Genomic DNA, 22,418 nt, shown 5'->3' with positions numbered 1-22,418 from the left:
GGAGGGACCTGATAAAAAAATGAAAGTATGCCAGGTCAGAGGTTGATCTGTGAAATAATGTGCACGGAAAATGGGAACAAGTGAAAATCTGAGACAATGAAACTGTACAATGAAAACATAGCAGAAGTATCCAGAATGATGAAGTAAATTCAAAGAACAGAACCCAAACCTTCAGTCTGACCATTACGAACGTAGGCACAGTTAATGTCAGAGGAAGATTCATTTGCTAAAAATTAAAAACAAACCTCAGGGGCAGTCATAAAAAGATGAAGGATTTGATAATTGAATGTAGACTTCTGGGAATAACTGGATTAACTTTTCAAATTATTAAAAAAAAATGTTAAATTTGCAACAATCATTAATGTGCTCTCAAAGAATCCAGCCATTTCTGTTTTGCTATAAAATTAGGGCTTTACAATTAATTTGTTGTAGACTGTTGCTTTAAGGGATCATTATCAGTGTTAAAAATATACTCTCAAGTGAAGGATAATCATATCACTGGAAAACAGCTTAGGATACTTAATTGAAGAAGAAGATAATATTTACAAGATATCCAGAAGACTGATTTTTTTATTTCTGTGGAAGAGGGAGTATGAGGTCACTGCTGACTAAATTTTGAACTTTTTAACCAAAAACCAAGTTTTTGCGTAAAAAAATAGGGCAAAGTGGGAGTTTTGATTTTAAGTTTGCTCAAGTACGAACTACCAGTTAATAAATGATCTTTTCTGCCAAGTGAGCAAATAATTAGTCCATCACTATTTTTGTATTATTGAAATTTATAACTTTATTGACTATGAGATCAGATATCCTGTCCACAGTGGATGGAGGGGAAATAGGTCTTTGTAACATAACAAACTGATATGACAGAATAAATAATTAAAGGTTACTAAATTAAGCACAATATTTACAAAATAAAAATGACCAGTACAAGACTATCCATCTGAGTCCAATATTGTCAGGGCCCATAACTATACGATGACCCTACTGGGGTCTATTTAGATCAAGCTCACTGAAATCTCAAAGGTAAAATGTTCATCTACAGCTGCAGTGGTTGCCCTAGGTCCCTAAACAAATTGCAACAATTTGTGTGTTTCTATTTTGTATATGCTATTAACTTGATGAGAGAAATCTTATTATTTAATATATGTGAAATAGACACTGTTTTCCTAAACCACGATAATTTCTGAAATTTTAACAAAAAAAATGCCATTCTACTTAAAGAGCAATCCCAACTATTTTGAAGTGCCCTTTCACAACCATGGAGAGAGAAATAAAAATTAATCTTAGATGCAGGGTCTAATGAGTATTTAATTTATGTGAAGTTGATCAACAGCAATAGAAGAAATTGAGAAAGGAAGGCAAACTGATTAGAGCACTTATTTGGGATGCAGTACATCTGGATTCAAGTGATGATAGTTAAAAAACAAACAACAACTTCTGACAAGTTTATAATTTTTATAACACAGAAAAGAAGCACTGGCTTTTACCTATTCAAAATAAAGTCTGTAAAAGTCTAAAATAGTAAAGGAGATAAGCAAGTAGAGATGTATATTTTGGTTAAAGAGCTGGCTGACTGCTGCAACTAAATTAGGTAAATTAGTTATCTGATGAATGTGTAATGCTAATGCTACACCATTGTAACACTTCGTGATGATTTTGGTCGTTATGAATCTGGCATTTGAGCAGCTTGACAGTTGGCATTGACATGCTAAAATTTATTTTTAAACTAGTTGTTGATATACTATGGCTTGTTTTTAGTTTTTTTGTCAGTAAGACATTTTAAATGGTAATTTCAAAGTCTTATTTTAAAAAAATCATTTAAATAGCTCCTCATATTAATAATAATAATAATGGCCAGTCTTCGCGAACGAAGATTTGGGGAAAGGTCTTTTTACCTTTCCAGCCTGCGCAATGGATTTTTTAGGTGAGACACAGCCTGCGCTGAACTGAGCCCACCCTTTAATCCTAAGGTTCATCTGCCGGGGCCAAGCAAGCTTGGACAATGGCAGTGAGGTCCTCAGGACGTAAGTTTGTTTAGAGTGACCTTCTCATAGATGGATGGCCTTACAGGGCTAACGGGCTCCATCTGCCCGGGGGACTGGCTGGGATTCGAACCTGGGTTGCAGAGGTGAGAGTCCTGCATGCTAACCACTAGGCCACCAGGGGTCCCAAGCTCCTCATATTACACATTTCCCAAATACACAAAGTATGTGTTTGTGAAGGTAATAGTTCGTGATTATTTCATGCATGTGTTCCCATACTGAAGAATTTTATTTAATGAGGTACAATTATCTACTTTTTCATTAATGAACTACAGCAAAATGCCACTTAATAAGGAATTGAATTAATCATAGAATGTCTCAATTTGGAAGGGGCCCATAAGGATCCTTTATTCCAACTTCCTGGTCCTTGCAGGACTACCTAAAATTAAACCATATGACAAGGAGCATCATCCTGATGCTCCTTGAACTCTGACAGGCTTGGTGCCTGGTGTGCCTATTCCAGTGACTGACCACCCTCTCAGTGAAGAACCCTTTTCTAATGTCCAGTCTGAGCTTCCTCTGACACATCATCATTCTGTTCCTTTGTGACATATTGATGGTCACCAGAGAAAGGAGGTCAGCATCTCCCTCTCCGCTGCCTGCCTTCAGTAAGATGTGGACTGTGATAAGGTCATTCCTCAGCCTTTTCCAGGCTGAACAAGCCAAGTGACCTCAGACTCTCCTCCTAAGTCTCGCCCTCGAAACATCCTCTGGACACATTCTAATAGTTTGATGTCCTTATATTGGGACATCCAAAACTGCACAGTACCTGAGGGTGGGGCACACCAGAGCTGTGTAGAGTGAGACAATCACCTCCCTTGACCAGCTGGCGATGCTTTATCTGATGCCCCCCAGGACACAGTTGGCCCTCCTGGCTGCCAGGGCACTGCTAACTCATATTCAACTTGCCATCCACCAGGACCTCCGTATCTCTCTCCATGGAACTGATCTCCAGCCTCAATAAAGAAAGAACTATTTCAATGATACTTTTAATAAGGCATGATAAATAATTTATGCTTATGGTTTATTTAGAACCCTTTAAAGCTGCAATTTTCTTTAATTGATAAGACTTATAAAATGTGACTCAAGATGACAATATGTCATTTGATGACAATTTATAAAATCTCACTGAAGTTTTTAATTGCATCTATTCTGTTGCTAGTGATAAAGAAGTAAGGAAATGACTACTAATGACATAAGAAAAAAACTTTATTACTATGAAGGTTGTGCTTTAAGTCAGAATTATATTTTTGTTGGTTATGTTGCAAGAGTCACATGGTAATATGATCTTTCACATGAGGACCTTGCATTATAAAATGGAATAGCAAGTTCCAATCATTCACATTCAGATTCTAAATTAGTTTTGAAAGGTTAGGTGGGTATAAAGTTTGGGGTTTTTTTCTAATGCCATAAACATTATTTTACTTGCTTAAACATTTTATTTTTTCTTGTATTAAAAAAAGACAAATAGAATGCAGAACAGTGTATTCTGGAAAGCATTTTCTTGGTAAGGAGAGGAAAGTCTTGTAAAAATGATTGAGTGTTCAAAAGATATCTAAACCAATTTAAGGGAAGGTTTCCAAAGATACTGGGTTTATTGTTACCGTATCCTTGGCTTAGCAAGGCTTGCATCTCACTTGTAGCAAGATCTCATTTATGCAAAACACATTTTACCAAAATTGTCAGATTATTATTTTTGGTGAAATTACTCTTTCTAGTTTGAAGAAAAATTAATGGTTTTTCATTGACTGCCGTGGTTCCTCATTGGTACTTTTGATTTTTTGTGTACATAAACTTGATGGATATGTTTATCTGTTTTATCCAAGCTACACATCTATACAGTATGCATATTTTTTGTCAAGTGGTGCCAGCCATATGTTTTTGCATGTGTACTTTATATGAAATGCATATTCTCTAAATTCAGAGCACTTAATTCCTGACTACTGAGAGATCCAAATGTTTGTAGCTTTATACTTGAAGTAGTCATTTATGCTGATACAAACAGCATTTTGTGCAGTTGCTTACAACTTGAAAATAACCATAAATGTTTGGAATTAATTACTTGCACATTTTAAATTACAATTTGTAAATCACATAGAGTTTGAATTCACGAAGCCTCAGGCACTATCTGCTACCAAATTACTCCAAGCACAGCAATGCATTAAGATTCCCAAGCACTGTTCTCACTCTCTCAAAAGCATAACATAGGGAAGGCCACGGCCAAAAATGACGGTCAGTCCAAGGAGACCAACTAGCTCTGGGGCCACCTGGTGAACACAACCCAAGTCCAGACAGTTTGTTACCTACCCTCTGTGCAGCGTGACCACATCCTTCCTGCCTGTGCTCACTCTTAGGCAATGTATTATACTTTAGTATTCAACAGTCTGGTTTCCTTGGCCTGTGTGCCACTTATGATGAAGGAAATTCCCAAAACATAGGCTCCTGGAACATGGGAAATATGTCAGAGAAAAAAAAAAAGCAAACCTCACAAACAGATGCTTTTGCTGGAGTCCTCCCCTTGCATATCCACATCTGTCAGAGAAAAAACACTAACTCTTTCATTCAAGTTGGTTTCTGCTGTCTAATGTTTCCTTTTCATTTCTAGGCTAACTTGGTTTCTAGCAAACCTCTTCAAAATGGTGTTATAAATAGATTAAAGAGCTATGCATCCCTCTGGGCATATATCTGTAGTAGTCTGAGTTCCTTTGGCTCTCATTGGTAATGCACAGTGTATAAATTTAGAATTTTGCACGTGATTGCCAGAAATAATAAACTACATGTCAGCTGTAAAATTCAGAGCTTTAGAGCTCAAAGCTTATTCAAGGGCTTTGCAGCAGGAAGAGTGAGTAGTATTGTAATTACCACTAGCATGTTACTTAATGTCAGTATAAACACAATGAGAGATGGTATAATTGAAAATGCTGTCATAACAAAATATAACAGGAGCAGATAGTACCGAAGAGTTATGGCTGACTTAGGATGTTGCATATCTTGCTGGTTACCCTGGATGGGAAAAGTCTGCTTGCTGGCTTTCAAGAATACAGGTTGAACTGTTATGATTTAATAAATGAAACTTAAAAGTACTGGCACAGAATGCATGAAGTTAATTTGTTTTTCTTTGCTGGGCTGGATGATGATGTAAAATAAAGTATTACCAAGCTATTCAGTTGAAAAAAAAACAAACAAAAAACCACAACAACAAAAGACATGAAAAAAGAGTCATTCTAGATATCAGTGGATAACAAATGTTGATTCTCCTTTCTGATTTATTATACATTTACAGTAGTTTTCAAATTATTTTAATTCTTGCATATATTATGCACCAGGAAATTTGACTCTGATCCTTGGCTATCCATGGTTCTTTAATGTTCACTTCCTTACCCCTTCCATTCCTCAGAGACACAATTGTCCTTTCAATATGCACCATATAAAAAGCCAGATATTGAGGAAGGAATCACAGAAATGGCCTGATTTCACCAAAAAAAAAAAAAGAAATCTCTTAGGAGAATAGATCTATTTCACCCTTATTCCTCCATTTAAAAATAAATATCAGGGTCTAGAAAGCAAAATATGAAATTTATTCAAAAGACCAGCTCTCCTCTGAAAAATTTGTGTGCCAAGAAATGAAATCAATAAGGCTTTGGTAGCCAAGGTTATGTTGCATTTCTGTATATCAAAATTTACTTTGCGTTTGGAAGAGTAAAGATAGATACCTGTTTGAACCCTTCAGCAGCTTTCTCTATTCGTTTTGGTGAAATTAATGGTCATAGATTACTTAAACATTAAAGGAATTATTCTGTTTCTGCCTTTCTCACAATTCTTTCTTTTATTTCAGTCACTTATTAGCTGTTTATCCTCTTTTAACAGTCTCCTTTTTTTTTTAATATCCAGCCATTCTTTTTCCTTTGGTTTACATGTATCCTTTTTCCTTCAAATCTTCCTTTAAAACTCACTTTCATCAACAGGCTTTCAATTGTGATTGAGAAGAGCAGTTCTACTTCTACCCCTCTGTTGTCTTAATTAGACTATAAGTTCCTTGTGTTATGCACCTTTCTAAGTTCTTTGTTTTCAAATCTCCACATGCACTTACAGGATGCATATAATGATAATAGCAGTAACTAAAGATAAATATGAAATGCTTCTCTTCTGATCATTCACCTGTCTAGAAATATTTTTAATTACTATTGCTTTAGCTTTCATAGGCAATTATCAAACACCAAAAGCCACTTGATGGATTTTTAATTTCTTATGCCAATGAATTGTATGGATGACATATTTTCTTGGGGGTTTTTAATTGTATGTTTTAATACCAAATACTACTAATAATCAGCATATTTTTAAAGCTTATCCTCCTATGCTCTGTATTTTTTTTTAAATTTTGCTAATAACCATTAAAAATATATATGAATGGAAGATCCATCTGGCAACAAAACCTTCTGCATTCATTTGCCATCTGTAAACATCCTGATTCTGAACAAATATCCGAGAAAGGATAATATGGTTTTATTAATGCTTTCTAGTTTAGGAGTTCACTTAAATCTATAAGAATATTTTTTTCTGCAGGTTTTTATAGTTATAAGAAAGGAGTGAGAGAGGTCTTTAGAAATAAATGTTTAATATATTTTAAATTTGTATCACAGAGAAAAAAGTATATTTCTGTGATTTTTTTGCCCAGTTCTTTCTTAGGCTTGTTCTGTGCACACTTTCACAGAGCCAGATTCTCCAAATCAGCTCATACTAAGTGTCTCTGCTAACCTTCATTCGTGTTTGGCCTGGTGCTAAAGTGACATTAACAAGGAAAAGAAGTAAAAAAAAAACCCAAACCAAAAACCTTTACAGCTTAAAGGCCAGAAAATGTTCCATTCACCTGGATAATATTTTGTTTCTGTGTGTACATGGGTACTCTCTGGGTACTCTATGCAAAGAAAAGAGCTGGGTTTGCTATGGTAGAAGCCAGGATGATGTTTCATTTGTTTAAAGCACGGCTTCACTAGTATTTCATATTCTGTTCATCAGCTGAAGGAGCTTGTGGAGGAACACTGCGTGGAACAAGTGGAACAATTTCAAGTCCGCACTTCCCTTCTGAGTATGAAAATAATGCTGATTGTACCTGGACCATATTGGCTGAACCAGGAGACACCATTGCTTTGGTCTTTACTGACTTCCAGTTAGAGGAAGGATATGACTTCTTAGAGATCAGTGGAACAGAAGCACCATCAATATGGTAAGTCAGAGATCTTGTAAAGATCTCACTTTACTGTTTTCTTTTTTTTTTTTTTTTGGTGCCTATTTTGGAAAGATATTAGAGGATATTTAAGATATTTTCTACCTGTTAGTAATTTTCTCATTTTCTTTGAACCCTTTCACCTTTGAGAACTAAAAAAAAAATTTTCCTCCACCTTCAAGAACTATATTTGTAATGGAGCATTTATTGGCGTTACACGTTTAAACTTGGTATTAGAACATTTTCTGATGTTGTGTCTTGAACTGCTTATTGTGATATTGTACTCCAACAACGAAACTAGTGAGCAAAAGGCAGCCTCACAGTATAACAGCAATATATGACGTCTAATAAATGCCATCTTATTCTAAACAGGTTATAATTCAGTCTTGCTGCATATGCTCATGTATGAAAGTTTTATCATCTTATGTTAGCTGATGTTAAAACTGTTTTCTTAGCAGTATTAGGGCTTAGTAATTATAATACGAAATCTGCATTCTCCGCACTGAGTAAAAGATGATAGTTCTGTCATTGGAAATGGATTAAATTGGAGAAGTTTGTATTATGATTTCTCTGCAGGCTACATATGCAGGTTTTTCATTCTTTTCATCTCTGAGAATGTCTTGTGCTTGACATATGCACCATTGCTATAATATGTAGCCTAGAAAAAATGCAGATCTGGTCACAGATGACTGATGGTTATTGTCTTCAGAACGCCTTTCTGGAGATAGAAAGCAATCTCACTATTATTTTGATGTCATAACAGGCTAGACAGTGCAATATGTTAATAATTGTGAAGTTCTAGGTAGCATCTGATCTGTTGAAAAACTATCAAATAAAAATAAGTGGTTAACTACCCTAGGCAAATATATAAACTCTTTGTTTTGAAGATACATGTAGATCTATATCACTGGAATACTCTAAAATTTCCAAATGACCAAAAGTTGTGTAATGGCAGTGAAGCAGCTTTGTATCAAATTAATTACTTATGTCTGACTGTCTGAAGCACAATATGTGAGTATCCTGTTGCCTCTCTCTCATGCACAGACATGCACAATAATCATCAATGCCGATGTTTTCTTCTTAGGGGTTCTAAGGACCAAAAGCTGAAACCTTGAAGGGTAGGAACTAATGCAATTTTTCTGCAGAACATTAAAGTCTGTCCATTTGATTTTGTGTAAGAGATTCTAGTAGACACCTAATAACATATTTGTGCTTTTGTTGCAAGAAATTGGTCTGTTATTGAACAATAAACATGCAAATATAGGTATAACTTTACATTTACAGTCACTTATACGTATCTGTTCTCCCAAAGATTTCTGGTAATAGATGAGATAGAAGAATATGAGCAGAAAGCAGTGGAAACATTCTGCATTGATCTCATATAATAATATAATCAGTGTTACGTTGGAAATCAGAGATATAATAAGTATCTTACTATATGTATCTTATTTCTCCTACTTTTCTCAACATTTTGCTTGTTTCCCTTCATATTCGGGTTTTTTTGGAGTTGAAGATTTTATTTTCTTAATAATGCTAAACTCTGATTGATAAAAACTACGGATTTATTATAAATTCCTAAGATCATAGAATCTTAATATAGTTTGGGTTGGAAGGAACCTTTAAAGGTCATCTAGTCATACTGCTCTGCAGTGAGCAAGGACATCTTTGACTGCATCAGGCTGCTCAGAGCCCCATCCAACTTGACCTTGAATGTTTCCATGGATGGGGCATCTACCACCTCTCAGGGCAACCTGTGCCAGTGTTTCACCACTCTCATTGTAAAAAAATGTCTTTTTTATATGTAGTCTAAATATACCCTATTTTAGTTTAAAACCATTATGCCTTGCTCAATTGCGACAGGATCCGCTAAAAATTTTGTCCCCATCTTTCTTATAAGCCCCCTTCAAGTACTGAAAGCTGCAATGAGGTCTCCACAGAGCCTTCTCTTCTTTAGGTTGAGCAGCTTCTCTCAGCCTTTCCTCATAGTAGAGGTGTTCAATCCCTGTGATTGTTTTTGTGGCCCTTCTCTAGACTTGCTCTAACAGGTCTATGTCTTTCCTGTGCTGAAATAGAGCTGGACACAGCACTCCAAGTGGGATCTTATTAAAGCAGAGTAGAGGGACAGAATCCCTTTCCCTGACCTGCTGACCACACTGTTTTTGCTGCAGCTCAGGGGTCTTTCTGAGCTGTGAGTGTACACTGCCAGCTTATATCCAGCTTTTCAACCACCAAGCAACCCCAAGTCCTCGGCAGGGCTGTTCTCAATCTGTTCATCTCCCAGCCTGTGGTGATACCAGGGGTTGCCTGGACTCTGGTGCATCACCTTGCACTTGGCCTTGTTGAACCTTGTGAGTTTCCCATGAGTCTTCTTGTCAAGCTCATCCAGGTACCTCTGGGTGGCATCACATCCCTCAGGTGTGTCAACCTCACCACACATCTTGGTGTCATCAGCAAATTTGTGGAGGGTGCACTTGATCCCACTGTCCAATGTCACTGATGAATATTAAACAGTATCACTGATACAGGATAATATCAGGATTAGTACAGGATCACTGATAAAAGTTTGGAGAAGCTATGGGAAGTTTTGCAAGAAATGTTTAAGGGATTATTGGATAATTTGGAATGAAGTAACACATTCAGCTATATTTAAGCCAGAACAGTTACCGTAGCGACGTTAGAACCATGCTAAATGTAGTGCATGCTGTAATCTGCTAAAATCAGCTGTGTGTTTAAATGGGAAGTTGTTCCATACTTAAAACTAATGGTCTAGAGGTGTATCATCTTAAAATGTGAGTTTTTCCTAATTGCTCCCTTTTATTGTATCTGGCATCAAGTCAACAGCTTTATACATTATTCTGTATTAGAAGACACATATTCCATTAGCATGGTTTGGTAATTATGATTGTTTTTTCACTTAAAGGAATAAGCCAAATATTATCCTAGTGAAGACCATAGAAGGAGACATGAGCCCTGTAAAAGCTAGAAAGAGAATAAGAATGAAGAAAATAATTTCAGATTGATGATTCTTTAGTGATTTTAGTGTATGATGCAATAGGTCTGGATTACCCCCTCCAAACATATACACAAGGTTAGAAGCAGTTCCAGCATGATTGCAGTAAAAACTGGATTGACTTTTTTAAAGTAAAACAATGGAAATGCTAGAACAAGTAGAATCTAAATGCCGAGATAATCTGATGTATCTATAAAATATGGATATAAGAGATTTTTTATTATAGCAATTATATAGATTATATATCTTATTCCTATATAATAGTAATATTAAACATATTATATTAATTATATGCTTTACATCTTTTTAAACCTTCTCTAAGATGTTCAGGCAATTTCCATATTATATGGCTGATTGTTGGTTTGTTTTCCAATGCATTGAAAAGGAAGAAGAGATTTGTTTACCTTTTCTCATTTTAAAATAATTTATACAGTCCATCCTAATGGAATAGGTTTATAAAATATTCAAGTGACATTACTTCACTATTTATTTTATGTCCATGATACAATTAGAGTGTCTAAAACCATTTAAGTTGTGTCGGTTGAACTTTTTTTGTTTGGTTTGGTTTGTTTTTACCTAATTAAAGAACAGTTATATAGCTCTGGATCTTGAATGGATATGCACCTACAGGTGACGACACTTATAATTCTGCTTTGAATCAATATAACTGTTAACATGGATAAAAAGATGAATATCAGTGTTTGCAAAATTAATGGGAAACAGGCAGAACAGGCTTTTTCACCTGTGAAGGAAGTAAAAGTATTATCAATTAGACTGTAGATGAAAGAAACCTTTTTGAATTTGAATAATTGAATTAATTTGCTGTTATATTCATGTAAAATATATTTATTTTGAGTTGGTAAGCACATAAACAATTCTTCTGGGAGCATAACAGAAAGACTGCCTCTTTACTATGTCTAGAGTCCATCTCCAAGTCCATCTTTTGATTCTGAAGATCTCCTCTGTTGTTGATTATTAGAACTTAAAAAAAATAAATTCTGCACATTGTATATCACTTTTAAAATACTTTCAAACATGTCCCTTTAGACTTCAGCTTATGTTAGATGCTACTTAAATTTAAATCAAGGTTGGACCTAGAGATAGTGTTTAGGAGTATCTTAAAAGCCCAGGCAGTTTTGAAGTAAAACCAGAAATATATTACTTAGGGAAAGCATCCTATTGAAAATCTCTTAAGTCTTTCCCAAAACTCCTCCTTGAGGCAGGCTTGGGATTTTATTATTATTATTTGCATGTTAGGTAAAGCTGAGCAATTCACATGGGCATAGATTAGCCCAGCTCAGGTTTTTCCATGTAAATGTGGCTTTGCCATAATTTTTACAAGATCATCAAATTATCTCAGAGGGTTACATTGTGCAGGAAAAGTGATTATGATACTAGGAATAATTCTGCAATTATTTTTTAACTTGGAACCTTAATACTGAGAAAATTTCATTCTAAAATTATTTTTTTCCTCTTTTACCTTATAATGTTAATTTTATCTTGCTGTGCTTCAATTTAAACACAAAATTATTATCCTTCTCATTTTTGTCGGTATTTACCAATGCAAAAGAATGAACTAACTTTCGCACTTTTTAGTCTAAATTAATTTCCTAATACTATTTAAAAATACCTTTAAGATTATTCTGACTTCCTTATAAATTACCTCAATATCCTAGTGAAAGGCCATAAAAATTTACGTGGATGCGAGAGTGATTTGGAAGCAACAATAATGAATTGCTATAATCTTGGCATACAATTAGACATTAATACCTGGAGTCATATGAAACTCGCTTTTTATTTCTGTGTTAATGAGTAATTCTTATAGCAGCTGGATGCTATTTTGTGTTTCTTAGATAAATACACCAGTTCAAAGACTTAGATACATATCAAAATAGTAGGATTTCGACCTGCATGTTTCCTCTCCTGTTTATAGATATCGATCTTAAATTACCGCCCTTTTTGTGGGGGGTCTATAGCAAAGTAATGCATGAGATAATGGAGTGGTCTAAATCACCTTTTTGATAGACACGTATGGCAGTAGATCCAGACATATGAGCTGAATGTTTAGTTCAGAATTACATAATTAGACAGCTAAAGAGCACCATCTATTGGTTTACTGTCGCTTGTGGATGCACCTTCAATAAGGTTGTTGTTCTACATCAGAAAAAGGCTTAGTGGCATACCTGTGGCAACATAAGGTACCATTTTCATTTTCTTCTACATCAGGTGAGAAAGGATATGTCATGGCCATGCAACAAAAGGAAGGCAGTTAGATTCCATCTTTTTCCTTTGAGAACACTCTAAGATTTTTATTAATTTATGTGTAATTACTTGTTTGTTTTAGCCTCTTTAAAGATATTCTGATCACCATCCCTTTTTTTTGTCACTAGTGAAACTCTGTAAAGTCATATTCTTGTCTTGGAGTTACTGGTAGAGGATTCTATTGCTAGTTTTTGGAAGGTCTTACTTTTCTTCAGCTTTTGACTGGACTTCCCCTATTACCTGTCCATCAGATCTGCCATGAAACACATTTAATTTTAATTTTTTTTTTTTGCAAACAAGTTGCATAGTTACCCTCAAATTCTTTCTATTGAGTTTCATGTTGCAAAGTTTTCAGTTACTATGTAAAAAATTGCATAATATATCCCAATTGAAAATCATCATTAATGCTGTCTAGCACTCGAAACCAGCCTATCAAATACATCAACACAAAAACTTTTAATTGATTTAACATAGAACATTATTCAGTTCTAAACCCCCAAGATACATTGGAAGGGCAAAGATATTTCTAAGATGAGTGACAAATGTAGCATGTGTGTCTGTACGAAGAGATTTTTAAGACTGAAAAATACTGTGATCATGATAGAATATTAAATATTTTCAATTCATATTATGGTTATTTACCTGATTAGAATTAAAGTTCAGTTAATGAAATACATTTTTACTAACAGATTTCTTCCATATGTCATTTATTCAGATTGTTGCTACAGCACACATCATCAGAAGGCATGTCCATATTGCAAACTGAATAAATGACAAAAAAATCCCCAAATTAAGAAATCTGGCAAACACCATGTCTTTTTAAAAGCCTCAGTGGAATACATCTTTTCTCCAGCTTCTGAGTCCTGTCAGTTGCTGCCTTTGGTACTGATGCTTGTCTCTTCTGGTTTCTCCTAGTTTTTTCTGTTGCCAACACCTATGCTTCCCCTGCTCCCTTCCCTTCCCTCCCATCAACATGTCCAGAAATTTTCTGCATCCTCTCTCAGCATTTCCTGCCATGTTCAATGGTTTAAGCTTAAAATCTTTTAAAACATATACCAGACAAGCAAGGACAAATCATAGTTGATCTTGGTTTCTTGTAGATTAAGGGTTAAAAAACATAAATCAACCATGTGGTATAGTCATAGTCAAAATGGTGTATTAAAAGTTTTCAAACAATGTGTTGAAGTTGAATGCCTGTGGACTTCTGTAATCTTGGAGAGAATGTCTTGCTGGTCTCACAGTTGTTGAGCACAGTCTCAGAATGGATTATCCCACTCATGGATTAGGGAATTTAGAAAGAAAATTGGCAGAGTGTTTTGCAAGGATACCAGTTCTGTATACTAAACATGTCATACAGGCAACTGGTGTACTGTAGTTCTTAGAGTAGTGCTTTCTAGAGTCTTTTAAAATTCCCTGAGTGGGAAATAGCATGTTTTAATTTCGTGTCTATAGCCAGTTCTTTTTTTTTTTCATAGCAGTCACTAAACTCAAACATATGCAGATAAACAGCTTTTTCACTCCTACAGTTTTCCCATAACAAGGATTAATAAGATGATATCTTCAGAGATATATCTTGTACTTGGCTATATTTATCAAAATTATCATGTTCCAAAATGGATTTTCTGCAGGCCACAGTTGTAACTAAATTGTTAGCAGACTTGGGAAAATACAGTGAACACTGTTCAGTACCTTTGGAGTCTATGGAAAGAAAAAAAATTAGCTTAGATGAGACAGGTAGTGAACAGTTCACCCTGCCTAACATTTCTATAGGAGAGAAGATGAAACCTGACTACAGATAAGAAAACAAAGCTGCAAAGAAATTGATATTTTAAGGCAGGGTTATATTTCTTTCCACCATCCTGGACATTGTCTTCGTTTTCTTTTCAGCATCCTAATGGCAACTTTTTTTACTTTTTTTTAAAATTGTTTTGATACAGAGGAAGATATGTGAGGTTTTTGTTTATTATTTAAATGTATACTAAATATTGCAGTATATGAGATGAGCTCTGCTAGTTGAAATGACGCACCTTCAGATTCTAATTGCTAAAATGACCATAATGAAGATAAAGACAAAGAGTACAAGTAGTGGTTTCAAAAATAAGCTGGAATGTAACATCCAAATTTGTACATGATCTCTGAATTGGTGACATTAAACTGGAAGAAAGGAGGTGTTGGAGGTAATAAGAGCTTTGAATTGGGGAGTTAGGAGACAAGAATGAATCTAACATGAAAAGAATTTTGATTGGGTATGTTGAGGGATAATATGACAAACTTTAAAGACTTGGTAGCATTTTGGAAACAGCTTTGGGCTGCCTTGGAGGGGCAAGGGAATATGATGTTCTTGGTCAGAAGGGTCTTTGCAGTGTGACATCGCAAATGGCCTGGAAGTGTACTTGATTCAACTGTCCCAGTGTCACAGGGTGAACAAAAACATCCTAAACCCACGGGAATAACACTGTTGCTAATGTTGGCACTTTGACCCAGGAAGCATATTTGCTTTCCTTTCCTCCTCCTCCAAACAGAACTGTTTTGGTACACTAACCTTTGCTGTGTAGGACAGGAGTGAAGCCTGGCCTAGGCTCTTTTTTCCTGGTAAATACATGGCAGCTCTATCCGTATCCTGTGGTCTTTACCCAGATACTGGCATATATAATGATGGCAAGTGCTGAAATAGGCATATAATTTTACTGAGAGCTCCAGGTAGAAATGTAACAAAGCACTTCTCTATTCTTCCTTTTGGACCACAGCTTTCCTTTCTGTTATATGTTAATCTTATGTTTAATCTGATAAGAAGAAGATCGTAGAGTCCTGTTAGAAAGACAAATCTATTTTAGGCTCAGTTAATAAATATGTTTAGTTTATGATTATTATGGAAATCTTGCCAAGGATTGTCTTAGACTTGTATTTTAAAGAAAGCATATCTAAAATATATTTCTCATCTCTTGTAGTATTTTCATGCTAAGTAATTTATATAAATATATATTAGTACCTGGATGCATAAAAGTATGTTGAAGGTTTTGCAAGGATTTTGACCCTAAAATAAATATGATGGTAAATATACTTCATGCTAGTAGTAGTAACTAAACTCATATAAACTCTTACCTGTGATAGCTGTAAAGACACGGAGACCACTTAGCTATTAACACCAACATGTGAGTGGTGTATGAAGTGAGAAGTGCAGAGACAGTAAATTGATGCTTAATTCACAGAACACTATTGCTTTCTTTGCACCTATTAATTTACAGCCTACTGTGCTGAAGAGGTAAAAAGGTGTAATTCATAGCACATCACAAACTGGCAGAAACATAAGAGTGAGAGAACTCACTTAAGGAGCACTGTGACCTATAGTATAATTTTCCACCACGTTTAAAATAACATGAAAAGCACTAGATTTTAAAATTACGTAGACAAGGTTTAAATACATTAGCAGAGAACTGCAATTGCTTATCTTTCTCAATGGATTTTCTAATCCTGGGCTTTGAGTGCTCCTAAAATTTTCTTCTACTAGATCTGTTGCGTTGTTCCAGAATATCTGCAGCATTAACTTCATTTTCTTAAAGAATTCTTGATGTTGGATTCAGGAAATATGTTCTAATGATGAAACAGCTCATACCAGTGTATTCAGGTTAGAAACTTTTCTCAGATATATTTATGAATCATTAGATTTCTTGCTTTTACTCAGTAACTACACATTGCAGTCAGCCTGTATGAATAGTGGTCTGTTTTCCCATTAAGATCAATGAGGATGAAAGATGGTAATTTACAAACTGGGTTTTTTTAAAAGCACGGTTGTATTTAAAATATATTGGAATTTTAATTTCAGCTATTGCCCTTTTCTTAAATATACAGGGGGTTTTAATACATTTTGATTTTTTTAAGAGAAGAATAGAATTTTCAAATGTAAAAATCAAGTGTGAATAAAGGTCTGTTGTATGTTTTTACTGGATGTTCTGAAAACTGCTGAAACATGGTACGTAACAACTTTGTTGTTTTCTTTCCAACAAGATATACAAAAGCACACATACTACTCCAGAAAACTCTTCTTGAATTTCCACTGCAAGCTTTTTAGGCCAACTACCCATTAGTTTGTTGTGTGTTTTTTCTGCTGAGACCAGTGCTGTGATCTACAGCAGCTCACAGTAAACCCGTCAATGAACTGTTTTTACAGTTAATAAATACCTTGGCCCCTGCTATCTCTGTTTAGTTAGCACACAGAATGCATCGATTATTTCTTTGACTCTAGAAGAAAGTTAAATTGAATTTAAATAACATGTTTATTGATGGCTACTCTTTTTTTAATGCCTGCACTCTAGGCTAATGATTGGACTTAATGGGTTTTCTGCAGACGTCTGCACTTAGGAAATACTGTGCCATTTTGTATCTCTGATGTTTTAAAGCGGTAGAAAATTTAGACATGATGTGTAGCAGTGACTGAGATATTGTTTGTGTTTATCCAATCTCCCAAGTGGGCAAGGGACAGGACAACCAGCAGGGAAGGCAATTTGCTGTGAATAAAAAGAAAACACAAGCAACACCACAATGAAGAGTCAGAATTTCAAATGTAAACCATCTAAAAAAACCCCTGAAATATTAATGATTACTTTTTATACATTGGGTATATTGGGTATATTAACTGAAAAGCTATTCAGTATGCTGATAAAATTGACAAATTATTCCATCCCACTTTCAGTGAAAAAAGTAGAAAGGACAGAAAAAAATGCAAGTTTTACTCACCAGAAAGCAAAAATTTTCTTTCTTTCAAATGATATTACCCTAATATTAAAATCTTTTGATTAGAAACAATGCAGTAAAATATTATGTGAAGATCAGAGGAATACCGTGGAATGCTTTAATTTTAAATTTATACAAAATCCCATGTAGAGATATGTGATCACCTTTATTAGGAGAAGACCAAGCACATGGTTTTATTCTGTATTGAGAGCTTTTAGAAGTTATGGATAAGGTATTTAAAGGATAGTTCGATCTCAGTTACTGTTCTATATCAAAGCAGAAGCCACACTTTGTTTAGAACATATTAATTTGTGCACCCTTATTTTGAAATTAGAATGACAGGACCAAATCCCACCCCCAAACTATATAGGAAGTAACATGTAAATTAATTCAAATAACTTTGAATTGGGTTCATAAACTGCATACTTAGTTACATTGTCACAATAATCTACACTTGTCCTTTTTAGCTGACTGAGAGCAATGTAGTGTATAATGCTGTCAAAACAGAAGTAGGATATATTCTAGCAGAGCGTATATGCAGATTTACTGGACTGTCCTTTGTCATCTTTCCATGTACATAAAAATATCATTAATATTACAAAGTTAAACACTCAAGAATAAAGAATACCATCTGTAGTTTGACCTACTTGTACATAAAAATTGACATAGCTTTTTAATTATGACATCAAATGCTCTTATTTCTAACTATGCTCTGAAAATGAATTACTGTTATGCATTTAAAGAGTCTCAGGTCAGTAGAACTGCTGCTACACATATTGAAATGAGAAGCTGAGGGCACTATCTGGGATATTAAAGGAAAAGCCAGGAATGTCTCACAATTAACACAAATGGAGGACCACTTTAAAATCTGGTTCTTATATGCGCTTTATTCATAGAGTTGCTATATCATGGTAACTATTATCTTCAGGCAAGATTTGTGCAGTTTTGCTAATACTGTGGTCCTCACTTCTCATATGGTTGGCTTCAACTCTTTCAGCTCTTGTTTCAGCTGTGACATATGCTGAATGTTGTTTCAAATTAATATTCTTTTAGTGTTTCTGTTTCTAAAATTCAGACCTTAGTCCTCATTGGGAAAAAGTCTTTAAAATATGAGTGTCAAAGTGTAGGTTCCATGTCTGGAAAATAAATATATTTTAAAGGTTTATATTTATCTTTCTTGTGCTGTAAGAAAAAAATAGTAGTAGTAGTAATAGTAATAGTAATAGTAGTAGTAGTAATAGTTGTAGTATTAATAGTAGTAATAGTATAGCAGTATATCTTCCAACATTTTCAAACATTAACAAAAAGATGATTTGAGTTTATGAAGTACTGTAAGGGAACATATTTAAGGTAGAGAAAACCTTTTACTTTTTCTTCTTTAATTATTTATGAACTATTTTTAATTAGTTTCAGTCTCATTTAACCAGATGAATTTTTTTTTCAAATAACAAATTAATTTGAATAATTTTTATTTAAAAACCCCCACCACTTCACAGCTAGAATATCCATCTAGTAATTGTATCATAGGAATTGCTCAAAACTCTTCCTCCTGCAAAACATGTAATGCTAGCTTGGATAAATCACTTAAGACTGTGAGCATCCCTATTTACTCACCTTCAGTCTTTGATGGAAAAAAATATTTCTTTTGTTTACTTTTGAAAAATGGTCAATTTTGATAGAGCAAAATATAGCATTCCATTTCGGTAGATAATTATATATCTATAATATATATATAAAATATACATCTACATATATATATATACATGCAAAAATATATATATATATACACAAATATACACACACACATACACATGCAGATAGATAGATAGATAGACAGAACTGACAACAATTTTCCTACAAAAACTTGGTGAAAGTATTAAATATCACCATTACTGTTTTCTGTTTCTGAGATCAAAACTTAAGATTTATGGCCAGCCTATATCTTAGAACTATTTAAAACATGCAAAACATCTTTTTGATATTATCTTCTCGAAGATGTTAGGACAAGTGCTACTTATTACTTTGATGTCATTCCCAACTCCAGTTTATTTCTCTTCTGTTCAGCCATGATGAATCCTTAAAGAAGGCATTTTTGAGAAAGAAAAAGGCAGGAAGAGCAAAGAACTTTCACATACAGTGAATTTCATTTCAAGGCAATTATGTGTTTATGTCATCTTTTATCTCAATGATAGACTTACAAATTGAAAGAATTCAACTGATATGAAAACTGCTTGTCCTCATAACCTCAGCAGTGATAGCAGAGGAAGAGGACACTTGAGCCGCTCATGTGAATCCCTGTCACATGGTTCTCAGTACAGTATTGCAATGAACAGTTCCTTTGTGAAGCATTTTAAAGAGATGTGCATAAAATGGCATTAAACCAAAATTAGAACACTGGAGACAGACTGTTCACAGGTTTAAAAGGATATTTGAAAATGTGGTTTGTAATTAAAACAGAGTTAAAGATTATTCAAGAATGGATGCTTGTCTCATCTGAAAGCAGTTTCACAGGTAAAGGTTTAGAGCACTTACATTCATCCATGCAGAGAAAATACTAGATCATACCTAGCTAAACAAAGTCAGGAAGCTATGGTTAAGACAAAGACACAGAATCTGCTTCCACAGTTGAAAGAAACAGTGGTTTTATTGTTTTAGCAAATTTCAAAGCTGAAGTTGAATTTTCCATCTCCTCATTTCTTCAAATTGAGATTGGATGTGTGTCTTTATTTGTGCTGTAATGAGGTGTGAATTATTATGTACATCCCAAGGGTAACAACATAATTTCTAGTGTTAAGATAAGGAACCTAGATCTAAAGACTGACTAAATAAGAAGACTTCGTTCTACCGGTTCTTTTTCTGTCTTAATTGTTGTGGAAAGAATGAAACTTCAAAGTAGCAAATCTTGTATTTAGCACTGAAGATATGGGATTCCAGAACTTGACACTACTTATGAGGCGAGTTTCTAGAGATGAGGGTTTCAAGTCTTCTGCAGAGGGCACCTTTTAAGAGGAATCTTGGTTTCTTAGAAACTGATGTACAGGTTTTTCACAATAAATATTTAGAATTAGCACACTGCCCCCTGGGTAGAAATATGGTAATAAAAAACATGAGTAGGGTGTTTGCTTCAGCTGTGGTGTTTGAAAACAATCAACTGCAATCCCATTGGGATAGAAGAAGCTTTTAAAAATGTTAATTTTTCTGTGTACAGTAAGTAGTAGTTAAACCCTGCAAATCTACATAGACTTGAGAGCTGAATTAATAAGTTTTGTTTATATTTATGATTTATCCACATTTTAAATGGCTCTATACTGGAAGAAACTCAAGTCGTCAAATTTTAGACACTAACAAAAATTTTTTACGTTTTTTTTTGTTTGCCAAAAAAAACCCAATTGTTTTGTTTTAAACAAAAAAGAATCTATCCTTTAAAAAAAAAAATAAGGTTTTTAATGTTTCTCAGAAGACTGAAAGACTACGTGTTTGATATGAAAATGTTATAAAGAGTTTGGAGATCCTGTTTTTTTCCAAATATGGATATTCTTTCAGAAACTTTTACTTCTCAGGAATGATAAAAATTTCCCATTTATTCAAAATATATAGAATAGGAGCTATTTTTTTTTGTTATTTAGAAATCTTTATACAACTTACTTGCACTTTTTGACAGATCAAACCACCTATACTCTTTATGCACCTCTCATGAAGAACTGTTGCACGCTTTTGTTAAGATATCATAATCTGATAAATTCAGGTAACAGATATTAAATTCATATTTAGGAAAAAGACATTTCCATTCTACTGTGACCTGTGTAAATGAAACCATAAAAATTTTCCACCCAAAGAGAAGCATATTTTTTTCAGAAAAATGTTATATTACCCCTGATTTAGCATTTTCCAGTCCTTCAGAGTCTTTTGTAATCTCTTCCAATGGCTAATTATCCTTACTGTTAAAAACAAGCATCTTATATCCAAGCTTGCACATCGATAGCTTCAGGTACCAGCCACAAAGTACTGTCATTGTCTACAAGACTCAAGAACTGCTACCAGACCCCAGTTCCCAGCAAGTGCTTACAAACTATATCACAACTTCCTCTTTGATAATATAAGGTGACCAATTTTTTTGAGTTTTTCAGAAAATTATATCAGATTTTTTAATATTCTTGATTTTTTGTTCAAATCCTCTGTAAATAGCATTATATTCATGGCTGCAAACTGAAATTGTGAAATGGAAAAAAGCATTACAGTAGCAGAGGTTTGTTATTTCCCTACCACCATCAGTGTTGGTCCCTATGTCATTTGATCCAGTGTCTGGGGGGTTTTTTGTGGTGTACTGGAAGATACCTCAAGAATTTTGCTTGGATGCAAACCAATTGATGTAAAATAGAAAGGAAGCATAGATATGGTATGAGTTTGTGTTTTCTATGAGTTTTATTAAGTTACAACTGGCTAATCTTACTCCTGCCAACTGTGGCACTGAGTGCCACAACATTTCTTGTGATCAGACTTTGTCAGGAATTCTAGCAAAAGTAGTAGAGGAGCTGTGCCCTATGAAAACTGGTCCCCTTTGAAAGAGGTAGCAGAGGGTTCCAGTCAAGTGAACCGAAGGAACTCCTTATCTTGGGACGCAATTTTGTAGACCACCCTTTTGGAAAGGATGAGAATCAAGAGCAAGTCTCCTTTTTTTTCCGTTTCTGAGATGAATTTTTATACTTTTGTTCTTGAACTCTCATTCCATGCAGCTTAGCATTTACCACTATAAAGCAAGTCCAGCTGCCCTGTCGGATATTTAAAGGGCCTGGGATGATGAAGAAATGAGGATAAATAGATCAAGAACAGATCCTTGCAGAATCCACTCAGAAAATCAAAGATCCTTTTCCAGAGCATGAATTTGTGTCAAATAGAGAGGTAGAAAAGTACACAACAGCATGGAGTTTCCTGTCCTCAGTGTTAAACAAAGACAGCCTGTCTCCAGTGAACTTTTCCTGAGACATTAGAGATCTAGTGGGAATTTGTCTGATTTTGTGGCTGAGAGGCTGTCAGAGGGCAGTTTTGGGGAATGCAGCTGAAGAACAGCACCATACCAGTCATAGCATATATTTTCAAATTCGTTTATGGAGAAAACATATCCGAATGACTACATATTGGGAGAAGCTGT

The 22,418-nt window shown here is 34.6% G+C and overlaps 1 protein-coding gene across 5 annotated transcripts in view; it reads left to right on the top strand.

The window, feature by feature from the left end:
* Window positions 1-22,418, top strand: part of CSMD1 (CUB and Sushi multiple domains 1) — a 1,127,710-nt gene that overhangs the window by 572,765 nt on the left and 532,527 nt on the right. For all 5 annotated transcript variants that reach the window (XM_027690129.1, XM_027690128.1, XM_027690127.1 and 2 more), the window contains one exon: window positions 7,059-7,266. In XM_027690129.1, the coding sequence (XP_027545930.1) occupies window positions 7,059-7,266 (208 nt within the window). The remainder of the gene's footprint in view (window positions 1-7,058; window positions 7,267-22,418) is intronic.

Source organism: Neopelma chrysocephalum, unplaced genomic scaffold (genome assembly GCF_003984885.1).
Source record: "Neopelma chrysocephalum unplaced genomic scaffold, ASM398488v2 Primary Assembly neopelma1_80b, whole genome shotgun sequence".
In the NCBI taxonomy this organism is placed as follows: domain Eukaryota; kingdom Metazoa; phylum Chordata; class Aves; order Passeriformes; family Pipridae; genus Neopelma; species Neopelma chrysocephalum.
Note: the sequence above shows the minus strand (reverse complement) of the source record. Positions and strands in the feature narration are given on the sequence as shown.